This window comes from Macaca nemestrina, chromosome 4 (assembly GCF_043159975.1).
Source record: "Macaca nemestrina isolate mMacNem1 chromosome 4, mMacNem.hap1, whole genome shotgun sequence".
Taxonomy (NCBI): Eukaryota; Metazoa; Chordata; class Mammalia; order Primates; family Cercopithecidae; genus Macaca; species Macaca nemestrina.
Genome location: NC_092128.1, coordinates 118,701,232 through 118,714,098, shown reverse-complemented (window position 1 = coordinate 118,714,098; position 12,867 = coordinate 118,701,232). Strand labels below are relative to the sequence as shown.

The 12,867-nt window shown below is 38.6% G+C and overlaps 1 protein-coding gene across 4 annotated transcripts in view; it reads right to left on the bottom strand.

The window, feature by feature from the left end:
- Positions 1-12,867, bottom strand: part of LOC105492357 (ATP binding cassette subfamily A member 13) — a 454,445-nt gene that overhangs the window by 281,755 nt on the left and 159,823 nt on the right. For all 4 annotated transcript variants that reach the window (XM_011759379.3, XM_024796198.2, XM_024796197.2 and 1 more), the window contains exons 27-30: positions 10,739-10,853; positions 5,884-6,213; positions 3,974-4,043; positions 1,775-1,906 (exon numbers count right to left, since the gene is read on the bottom strand). In XM_011759379.3, the coding sequence (XP_011757681.2) occupies positions 1,775-1,906; positions 3,974-4,043; positions 5,884-6,213; positions 10,739-10,853 (647 nt within the window). The remainder of the gene's footprint in view (positions 1-1,774; positions 1,907-3,973; positions 4,044-5,883; positions 6,214-10,738; positions 10,854-12,867) is intronic.

Here is a 12,867-nt window from a genome sequence, read left to right as displayed (position 1 = left end):
ACTGTCCCATTGGTGGGGACATTCTCACCATCACTCAGCTTTTCTGAGTTCAATTACCTTCTTCCATGAGTGTACCCCCAATTCCCTTTTCTTCCCTTCAAATATGACCTAGACAGTGAACCCTCTGCACACCAGATATCCACCTCAAGGCTCAGTCTCTTTTAAAACTTTTCAATTTAGAATTCCACAGTGGGATTCAGAGTGAAAGTCTCAGCTGAATACAATGTTCCTTTGCTTCACTATAATGTAGAAAAATACTACCCCTAGGAGCCTCTTGCCTTAGATGCTGATGGTTGAGGGAGAAATCAGATCATTCTGGGTCCCAGGACACATTTTATCTTCATCTCAACATTGCAGAGAGTAGACTTTTTTTGCTGGTCTTTTGCATTTTAAATTGATATCACAGATGTATTTTGTAACATTACTGTCTTATGTTATTTTTGCTTCTTCTCAATAGTCAATTGCTTCTCATCCAATTTCCTAACCCTTGGCCTTCTCAACTCATTTTTTTTTTAATCTCTTATTTCCTAGAATCTTATTTCTTAAGTTTTGTTTTCTTAAATTTTATTCAAAGTACCAAGACGATGCAGTCTAAGTTTTTCCTAAATAAATCACGTTTCCAATTTATGTTCTCTCTCTACCTCTTGAGGGCCATATATTCCTACTTTTGTGTAAAATGATCTTTTCAGTGACCCATATTATTTTTATGTTTACCCATCCCTAAATGATTCATGAGCTCTCCAAGTCTGGAATGTGTTTTCACAAACAGAATGAACAGTGTTTGTTTTCCTTCTATCCCTCCATTTTCATTTGTGTAAGATTAGAATCTTTATTTTTTTTACATTTTAAATTTTAATTTAGTTAGATGCTATTTGCCTTGAAAAGCACAGACCCAGGTTGCAAGTAATTTCAGTAAGAAAATACACCACCATTAAAGTGTTATCTCTAAAAAATAAAATAAATAATTTTAAAGTGCTATTTCTGCTCTTTTGGACCTGAACCAAAAAGGTAAAGTATGCATACCTCTTTTCCTCCCAAAACAGCTAAGAAAACCCATTACCATTAGTGGTTTGTTTTTTTTTTTTTTTTAAACCATTGATACACTTGTCCTCCAGACCTCTGGGGAATGCCTGCCACACCAGGAAAAAAGTGTGCCACATTTGGGAAACCCCATATCCGTGACAACACTGAAAGCCCTGTGGTTGAACATAGCCCCTCACTCCCAGCCCACCCTATCTAGCTGCCTTTAGGCTTTGCCTGCTTCTCCCCAGGTCCTGCCACCTGCCGACCTGCCACTGGCTGAGCGCTTGGCCCCTAGACCCCCACTAGAAGTGACTTTCTGCCCAAGGCACTCTGAGCACCCCCACCCCCACCCCACCTGACCTCTTTGCTTTCTGGGAGCCTGCAGCACCATGGGCCCCCAGGCTCTCTTGCCCCTCACCCCTCATGCGTGTTGGGAAACACTCTATCTAGGAAACCAGGATATTTTCTGTGTAGACTGAAATCCACTTGTTGGGAGCTGTTTGGTGGGCCTAGTGAGTTTTCATGCTTATTTCATCCTGGCTAACCCCTCACGTGGCCTTTCACCTTCCACTCAGGAAACAAAAGCATCACATTTTTTCTCAAAAATGTACAGCTCCTTTTAAAATATATTCTAAGACTTCCCTTTCTGGATCTTCCTTAAAAAATAAATGATTATTCTAATATTTGTGCATATTAATTCAAACTGTTTCTAAAATTTATTTTGTTATCTTATAAAGTGCAAAATTCTTACCAGGAATCAAGTTGCTCAAGTACCATCCACACAAAAAATAAAGGCTTGAATCCAACAGAATCATCCAGCAAACCCAGCCAAATGTCATGCCCCCTTGTTCTGGAGCCTGGTACATATTATTCCACTGAATCCCTAGCAGGAAGAAAAAGGTCAGAGTTAGAACTGCACAAGCTCTTTTACAGTAGATTTTGTCACAATGAGTTCATTACTTCTAGAAGCTCAAGTAAAGTTGAATAGAACTAAAACAAAAAGAAGGTCAATACCACTGGCCATAACTCTTCAAATGAAATGTTAACTTGTGCAATCTTACACCTATTTCAATGATACCAGGTGGGGTGATCATTAACTACATTTTAATATCTAATACTTTAAAAAGTTTTAAAGGTCACCTTACTCCTATCTAGTTTTATTTACTGAGTAGAAAGGACTTTGTATTTAAGGAAAATAAGCATTCAAAAAAAATTTTTTAAGTCTCCTTGAGAACCCAAATTCTAAACTGTGTAACTCTCTGTGCTCTTGGAAAATACATAAATAGGATATATAAGAACTAGGGTGGGAAAGAATTATTATTTTCTTGTAATATGTTTGTGATTTATTTCTGGATTAACATATAATTTAAGAAAAATATTCCTCTTTCTAAATTTCCCTATGGTACCAGGCTACAGTTCAATAAAATACATTTTTTAATCATTGTGTGCTTGGAATTTAGACCAAAACATTCAAATGGTCTAACAGTGACCATTTTTTGTTTCTATCATCTTGATTCAATTTATTCTAAAGGTTAGTTAGAAGAAATCATTCAGGATTACTCATCTGTAAAAGAACATTTTAATATGTCTTACTGAAAAACTCTAAGAACTCAAAGACCAGTACAAATTAACTGGCTAATGCAACAATAGCTAGAGTCAAATTTTACTTATAGCATGTGTTTTACCTCTGTTTACAAAAACACTTCCTCCCCCCACAAAACCACACTAATATCTATGAAATATATGTATGTTCTGGTTTAGAATTTTGGTTGTCAAATTCTCAATATAAGCAAAAAATGCTGCCAATAGATTTTTAGAAAATCATTTTAGGCTGCATTGGTATGAGATAATTGCACTCTATTTTATGCTGATTAGACTTATTTCTGGATCCTGATCTTCAGGAATGATCTAGTAAATCTAGGAGTAAAGATGAGAGCCAACAAATATGTGGATGGTTGTCATGTGAAAGGAATAATTAGAAAGGAGAAACGAGAAAACACGGATAGAGGATCTAGGAAGACAGATCCCAGGTCAACAATCATCTAACACAGTGGTACTATCCTTTTTGGTACCAAGGACCAGTTTCGTGGAAGACAATTTTTCCACAGACTGGGGGATAGAGGACGGTTCCAGGATGATTCAAGTGCATTACATTTATTGTGCATTTTTTTCTATTATTATTACATTGTAATATATAATAAAATAATTACACTATTCACCATAATGTGGAACCAGTGGGAGCCCTGAGCTGGTTTTCCTGCAACTAGACGGTCCCATCTGGGAGTGATGTGAGACAGTGACAGATCAACAGGCATTAAATTATCATAAGGATCATGCAACCTATTGCATGTTTGTGAACCTTTGTGACACATGCACCTATGTGAACTTTTGCATGCACAGTTCACATAACATTCAGGCTCCTGTGAGAATCTAATGCCCCCACTGACCTGACAGGAGGTGGAGCTCAGGCAATAACGTGAGCAATGGAGAGTGCCTGTAAATACAGATGAAGCTTGTCTCCCTTGCCTGCTGCTCACCTCCTGCTGTAAGGCTCAGTTCCCAACAGGCCATGGACTGCTCCATGGCCCAAGGGTTGGGGACCCCTGATCTAACAGATGAACACATTTGCATACCCTACTCTTAGAAGGTTCAGAAGGTCACTCACCTGACGCGACGTCAGGGGTGGTATAAGGAAGACCCGAGCATTGGCTGGGTGGTTGACCTGGATAGTGTCTGAAGCAAGGGATGCCATGATTATTCTTAAATGTTCTCAAAACTAGGGCTACCAGACAATGGGAGGTGTATACAACAGTGAAACTAGATATCCGAATCTCATTCTGAATGCTCTACTTGATAATGAAGACTTCCTACTGGATCACTTGCAATATAACTATTAATTTCCAAAAAGGTGATTCACTGAGAGTTACTTTTTACACATGCATGCTCTTACCTGTCTCTTGTCCTTCCAGGAATGTAATAAAAAATACTCCTTGTCCAAAGGCAGTTGTGGAGAGAAGGCACTGCCCACAGATTGATGGAGTGAAAAGAAAAACTGCACGTTAGTGTTTGATTGGGACACAGAAAATCCACAACACTTAATTCAAAGAGAGAAGTCGTAACAACTTTTCATTCTGATGATGCCCAACCATCGCTTCAGGCAGTCATTTAAATATTTTAATCTGAAAAACATAGTGGAATGTCAGTCCACTCTGAAAAGCATAATAACAAGCTAGTTTTTAACATTAAAAGGAATTATTTCTCTTTACTGAGATGCTTGAAGTGTCATAAATCCAATGCATCATACACAGAATGTGTAACACAAAACAGTGAAAAATGGAATAGAGCAATTTACCATTTTTTATTATTAAGTGAATGCCCTGGAGCATACTGCAGGCTGTCTGATGGAATACATACACTATTCTACACTAGAAAGAAGGCGTATTGAAGAAAAATGTTATTTTATCTCAGTGGAGAGGTCTTATGTTAGAAAGAAACCCCATTAAAAAAAATCTTACATTAAAAAATACAATGTATCAGAGTTAGATATTTTTTATTTGCTAAAAAGCATTTGAATATGTAAAAAGAAAATCAAATTTTATATGCATAGAATCCACAAATATAAGAACCGAGGTAAAATTAAAAACAACACCATTTGAAAATTAGGTCAGATCGTGGATGACTCCTTTTCTATGTACAAGGAGTATATGGGGAAGGACCGTGAATGGTCCCACTTGTGTTAATTATTCTGAAAACATCTACTTAACACTAATATGAAATTATTGGTTATGAATTTTTACAAATGTGACATAAGCCAATCAACACCAATGAACACATATCAATAGATAAAACACTGATGGAATATAACCACTTTTTCATTCTGCATGTGTATCTATGTTGTGTGTACATGTTTAGTAGAAACCAGAGAGCTTTGAATCATTTATTGAAGTTGAAGAAAACTCAGTTGGCTTTCATGTAAATATTTTACTCTAGGCCCTAAATGAGCAGAGAAGGTGTTCTGCTCCCAATAAGTGAGTGAAGCACTGGGGCTTTCTCTTGTGCTGGACAAAAGGACTTTTAAGGGCCTTTAAATACCCCGAGCAGCCCTGTGATCTAGGTCTCCTTGACATCTCCCCAAAGTCTCTGTTAAGACTCTGTCATATCTCTCAACAGACTGCAATTTTAGGAAGTCACTTGACCTACTGGAGAGAATAGTCTTGAGTGCAGTGCAAGTGTTTACAGTGATGCCACTGGCTCTCTGAAGAGATCATTTTAATAGGGATGGTTCACCCTCGCTTTGATTGAGTTCCTACTATGTTTCAGGCACTGTGCTTGCCAGCAATTGTCATAAAATAATGAATACGTTTTTTATGTTCTACGTATTTGATGTCACAGACCTGAAAGTGTTATCATACTTTTTTAGGAGGTACATTTTAAATGGACGAGTGACTCTGACGTTGCTAACGGACAGATTTTTCTACTCAATGTGATGTAATTCATAATGCTTCAAGAAAAAATGCTGATTTTTTGCTTCTAAAATATCTTTAGAAATCTATTATTTTCCATGCATGAAAGAAAGAGAAAATAAAGTTATATGCTTCCTTAAGAATGCCGCTTATTTTCCAGAGTCTGCAGAAAGTCTCTGCTACATAAAAACTGGATATTCTTAATGGGCTGCTGTCCAGCAAAAACACTGCAGTTTCAATGGTTTACATTTGTGGATAAGATTTTAAAAAGCAGATATCAGAAAACCCATGTAGATATGAATATGACAAATTGAAAAGGTGAGGGTGGTTGGTCTTGTTTTGTTAGATAGATTGCAGTTTTGTTTTATTTTGTATTTTTACAAAACAACTTACTTACCAGAAATGTCTGAATGACAAAACTTAATTGGTTATGTAGAACCAATAGAACTATGTAGGGCAGAAAGCTGATCATGTACACCAGGCTGGTGCAAAGGGCCGCTGTATTAGCTTGGTTGAAAAATGCACTCAAGAGGTAGCTCAGCATGACGACTGACATCCCAAAATCCAAGAGAAAGAGGAAAATAATAAAGGCATTGCTGTGTGCAAAGATGCCACTTGTTTTCAGAATGATGGCCAGAGCAGCACTGCTTACGGTCAACACAACCATGTTCTCCAGGAACCAGGCCAGGAAATGGGTCATTGGATGCACTCCCATCATCCGCAGATACTATCAAAAAGAGAACAAGCCCAAGGTTACCACAGAATGCATACTTGAGGAAGAACAAATCAGATAGTAGGAGAAAGGAGGTGGACCATGGCCAGGCGCGGTGGCTCAAGCCTGTAATCCCAGCACTTTGGGAGGCCGAGACGGGCGGATCACAAGGTCAGGAGATCAAGACCATCCTGGCTAACACGGTGAAACCCCGTCTCTACTAAAAAATACAAAAATCTAGCCGGGCGTGGTGGCGGGCGCCTGTAGTCCCAGCTACTGGGAGGCTGAGGCAGGAGAATGGCGTAAACCTGGGAGGCGGAGCTTGCAGTGAGCTGAGATCTGGCCACTGCACTCCAGCCTGGGTGACAGAGGGAGACTCCACCTCAAAAAAAAAAAAAAAAAAAAAAAAAAAGAAGGTGGACCAGTGGAAAGGTAAATCTGCTTGCTTGCAAATACCACCCTGTAAAGGGCCCTGGGAAGGACATTGCCTCCTCAAGCCTGGTATTTGATTTTCATGAGCACTTGTATCCTGGAACTTAAAATTAAGTTAAATTTTTAAAAAAGAGCCATTTGTGACAAACCCATAGCCAATATCATACTGAACGGACAAAAGCTGGAAGCATCCCCCTTAAAAATTGGCACAGGACAAGGATGCCCTCTCTCGCCACTCCTATTCAACATTGTTTTGGAAGTTCTGTCCAGGCCAAACAGGTAAGAGAAAGAAATAAAGCATATTCAAATAGGAAGAGAGGAAGTCAAACTGTCTCTGTTTGCAAGTGACATGATCCTATATCTAGAAAACCCCATTATCTCAGCCCAAAAGCTACTTAAGCTAATAAGCAACTTCAGCAAAGTCTCAGGGTACAAAATCAATGTTCAAAAATCACAAGCATTCCTATACACCAACAGGAAACAAGCAGACAGTCAAATCATAAATGAACTCCCATTCACAATTGCCACAAAGAGAATAAAATGTCTAGGAATACAGCTAACAAGGGAAGCGAAGGACCTCTACAAGGAGAACTATAAACCACTGCTCAAGGAAATAAGAGAGGATACAAACAAATAGAAAAACATTCTGTGTTCATGGATAGGAAGAATCAATATCATTAAAATGGCCATACTGCTCTAAGTAATTTAGAGATTCAATGCTATTCCCATTAAACGACCATTGGCATTCTTCACAGAATTAGATAAATCTACTTTAAAATTCATATGGAACCAAAATTTAAAAAAAGAGCCTGTATAGTCAAGACAACCCTAAGACAAAAAAACAATGCTGGAAGCATCACACTACCTGACTTTGACCTATACTACAAAGCTACAGTAACCAAAACATCATGGTACTGAAACAAAAACAGACACATAAACCAGTGGAACAGAATAGAGATCTCAGAAATAAGACGACACATCTATGACCATCTGATCTTTGACAAACCTGACAAAAATAAGCAATGGGAAAAGGGTTCCCTATTTAATAAATGGTACTGGGAAAACTGGTAGCTATATGCAGAAAATTGAAACTGAACCCCTTCCTTACACCTTACACAAAACTTCACTCAAGATGGAGTAAAGACTTAAATGTATTTTTTGTTTCAATTTCATTTAGCTATTCTCTCATCTTTCTTATTTCTTTTCTTCTGCTAGGTTTGGGTTTCCATTGTTCTTGTTTCTCCAGTTCCATGAGGTGTGACCCTAGGTTGTCTATTTTTGCTCTTTCAGACTTTTTGATGTAGGCATTTAATGTTGTGAACTTTCCTCTTAGCATCACTTTTGCCATATCCCAAAGGTTTTGATAGGTTGTATCACTATTATCATTCAGTTCACTTAGTTTTCATCTTTATTTCATTCTTAACCCAATGATCATTCAGGAACATGTTATTTAATTTCCATGTATTTGCATGGTTTTGAGGGTTCCTTTTGTAGTTTATTTCCAATTTTATTCCACTATGGTCTGAGCTATATATGACAAACCCACAGCCAATATTGTATTGAACAAGGAAAAGTTGAAAGCATTTCCTCTGAGAACTGGAACAAGATAAGGATGCCCACTTTCACCACTACTATTCAACATAGTACTGGAAGTCCTAGTCAGAGCAATCAGACAAGATAAAGAAATGAAGGGCATCCAAATCAGTTGAGAGGAAGTCAAACTGTTGCTGTTTGTTGATGATAATATCATATACCTAGAAAACCCTAAAGACTCATCCAAAAATCTCCTAGAACTGACAAGTAAATTCAGCAAAGTTTCAGGATACAAAATTCACGTACACAAATCAGTAGCTCTGCTATACACCAACAGTGACCAAGCCGAGAATCAAATCAAGAACTCAACCCCTTTCACAATAGCTACAAGAAATAAAATAAAATACTTAGGAATATGCCTAAACAAGGAGGTGAACCACCTCTACAAGGAAAACTACAAAATACTGTTAAAAGAAATTATAGATGACACAAACAAAGGAAACACATGCTGTGCTCATGGATGGGTAGAATGAATATTGTGAAAATGACCATATTGCCAAAAGCAATCTGCAATCCAATGCAATTCCCATCAAACTACCACCATTACTCCTCACAGAACTAGAAAAAACAATCCTGACATTCATATGGAACCAAAAAAATAACCCACACAGTCAAAGCAAGACTAAGCAAAAAGAACGAATCTGGAGGCATCATATTACCCGACTTCAAACTATACTATAAGGACATAGTCACCAAAATAGCATGGTACTGGTATAAAAATAGGCACATAGACCAACGGAACAGAATAGAGAACCCAGAAATAAACCCAAATATTTATAGCCAACTGATCTTCAACAAAGCAAACAAAAACATAAAGTGGGGAAAGGACATCTTATTCAACAAATGATGTTGGGATAATTGGCAACCCACAAGTAGAAGAATGAAACTGGATCATCATCTCTCACCTTATACAAAAATCAACTCAAGGTGGATAAAAGACTTAAATCTAAGCCCTGAAACCATAAAGAGTCTAGAAAAATAACATCAGAAAAACCCTTCTAGACATTGGCTTAGGCAAATACTTCATGACCAAGAACCCAAAAGCAAATGAAATGAAAACAAAGATAAATAAATGGGACTTAATTAAACTAAATGGCTTCTGCACAGCAAAAGAAATAATCAGCAGAGTAAATAGACAATCCACAGAGTGGGAGAAAATCTTCACAATCTATATATCCAACAAAGGACTAATATCCAGAATCTACAGAGAACTGCAAGAAAAAAACAAATAGTCTCATCAAAAAGTGGGCTAAGGACATGAATAGACAGTTCTCAAAAGAAGATAGATACATGGCCAACAAACATATGGAAAAATACTCATCATCACTAATTATCAGGGAAATGCAAATCAAAACCACAATGTAATATCACCCTACTCCTGCAAGAGTGACTATAATTTAAAAAATCAAAAAATAATCTATGTTGGCATGGATGCGGTGAAAAAGGAATACTTTACACTGTTTGTGGGAATGTAAACTAGTACAACCATTATGGAAAACAGTGTGGAGATTCCTTAAAGAACTAAAAGTAGATCTACCATTTGAACCAGCAATCCCACTCCTGGGTATCTACCCAGAGGAAAAGAAGTCATTATATGAAAAAGATAGTTGCACACATATGTTTATAGCAGCACAATTCACAATTACAAAAATATGGGACCAACCCAGTGCCCATCAATCAATGAGTTAATAAAGAAAAAGCATACACACACACACACACACACACACACACACACACATACACACCATGGAATACTACCCAGCCATATAAAGGAATGAAATAATAGCATACAGAGCAACCTGGATGGAATTAGAGACTCTTATGCTAAGTGAAGTAACTCAGGAATGCAAAACCAAACATCATATGTTCTCACTCACATGTGGGAGCTGAGCTATGATACACGAAGGCATAAGAATGATTCACTGGACTTTGGGGACTCAGGGTAAAGGGTTGGGGGTGGTGACTGATAAAAGACTATACATTGGGTACCAGGAACACTGCTCGGGTGATGGGTGCACCAAAATCTCAGAAATCACTACTGAATAGCTTATTCATGTAACCAAACACCACCTGTTCCCCAAAAAACCTATGGAAATAAAAAATTTAAGTTATGATAGTTTAAGTTTTATAACAGTATTACAACAAAAATAGCAGGGCCTCTACATAAAAAAATTCTAAGCATAAATTAAGATGGGAAGTCTGCTGCTGTGTTTTTCTGGGTTTGAAAAAAGTTGCTGAATGAGGAACATTGGCTTTGTTCTTGCAATCTTGTATGGTTATTCTTTGACTTTCTTTCATGTCAATGGAAAATATCTGTTAAACTCTGGCATTGCTTCAGACTTCAACATAAAATCATCTTTCTGGAACAGGGACTCAGCTATTTTGTACACCAGAACCCCAGCAGAGGAGAGGGAAGCAAAACAGAGAGGCTCAGGTTAGTTATGGGACAAGATCCATTTCCAAAGTCCCCAGCTTCCCCATCTTTGTCTCCCAGGTGAGGTTTAAGGATATTTACCTCTTCTATCTGGATCTCCTGCTCATACACCAATTTTCTGACCATGCTGGCCACAGACACCATCCACGTCAGCATCATTATCAGTGGAAAAAAGAAACCAACGTTGTTCAGGAATCTGTAAGGGGATAGTTTAGTCAGCATCCAGAGGCAAGCAAAATGACTCTACTAATATTTTACATTTTTCTTTCAAGTTACAAAGCACTTTCAGGAGCGATGTCTCCTTTGGTCATTTCTACATGCCTATGACTTAGATAGGAGGGCCATGATTGGTGTGCTGATTTTGTAGGTGTGCAAATTCATGAAGGAACTCATGAAGGAGACACAACTGGTTCAAGGTCTCTCAGAGAGCCATAGTCCAACCACAATACTCTGTGACACTTGCCATAGGCAGAGCAGGTTGGAGCAAAGCAGGTCATTAATCCATGCCTACCATTTCCCCAACTTAGTTGGAACCATTATCTATCTTCAATTATTGATATTAATTGATCATAGATTATCATCTACAAAATATGTGAAAATTGGCAAGTGAAAGCCTTCCTGTCTATTTTCCCAACACTCACATTTCAACCCACTCTAACTGGGCTCCATTTCTAATATACACTTGAAATGACTCTTATCTAGGGCATCAGTGACAGTCATGCCTCAAAATCCAATGAGAATTATACAGTCATTTTCCTTCTTAAGTTCTCAGACATGTTTGATGACTTTGGTCATTCCCTTCTCCTCTCTTTCCTCTTAGCTTCCAGAACAACTCCCAGCTTTGCACCCACAGCTTGGCAACTTCTCTTTTACCTGCTTTTAAATGTAGGCATCCTTACCTCAAGTTGGACCCTCTGTCTTCCCACCACATACTCTCTGAGCTCTAAATCCATGTAATAATTATTTATTCAACATTGAGACCAACCACAGGTACAAGCCACGTTACTGGGCTGGTGTTACATGAATGAACCAAACAGTAAAAGGCCCTGCCATTAAGGATCTTTCATTCTAGTATGTTGGCAAGGTGAGAAGGGACGTAAAATAATCCAATAAACACAGATTGCTATGTTCTGTCCCTGCCAAAACTCATGTTGAAATTTAATTGCCCATGTAATGGTATTGAGAGGTGATGCAGCCTTTAAGAAGTATTTGGGTTATGGGTTCTCCACACTCCTGGATGGATTAATGCAGTTCTCATGAGACAAGATGAGTTTCCAGGGTATTGGAATAGTTCTTGAGAAAGCTGGCTGTTATGAAGCAAGTTTGCCTTTCATGTATGAAGCACACACCCTCTCCCCCTTAAACTTTCCGCCAGGAGTTGAAGTGGCATGATGCCCTCAGCAGAAGCCAACCAGACAAGCTGCCTAATCTTGGATTTCCTGCCAGAATTATGAGCCAAATAAACTTATTTTCTTTATAGACTACCCAGTCTTCGGTATTCTGTGATAGCAACACAGAAAGAACTAAAACAGAGACGCATAATGTCAGGTAGTGTTAAACGCTATGAGGAAAAAAGAACCAGTTTAACCAAAAGTGAGAAGGAATGCTATTTCAGACAGGGTGATTAGCTGAGCTGACAGCGGAAAAAAAATACTCGAGCAGAAAGCGGATGCAGTAAAGAAATGAGTCACACAGGTATCCGAAGGGAGACTGCTCCAGGCAAAGGAAACAAGGGCAAGGACCCGAGGTTGGAGCAAACAGAACACAGGTCAGGAGCAGCCAAGGCCTTCATGCAACAGCAGCAGATGGGGTCAGAGCATGAGCAGAGGACAGATCATGCAAGGATCTTTCATGTCAGGGTAAGTTCTATATATTATTCAGTCAACAAGAAAGTACATTGAAAAGACTTTAAAAGGAAGAGAGAGAGAGAAACAGAGAGGTGGCATAGTTAGGTGCACAGTGTTTTTAAAAAGACCACGAAATGCCATGTAGACAATGGGGTACAGGTGGGGAAGCCTGTGAAGCGAGGGGTCAGAAGGCTACAGCAGACTCAGCAGTCTAGATGAGAAACAAGGGGTCCCCAACAAAGATTGTGGCCCTGGAGACAGGAAAATGTCCAGATTGGACACTTGCCCTGCGGAAGTAGCCTCTCAGAGGCCCTCCAGAACTTCTCCTTCATAGTATTAATGACAGCATGGAGGACGTTCAAA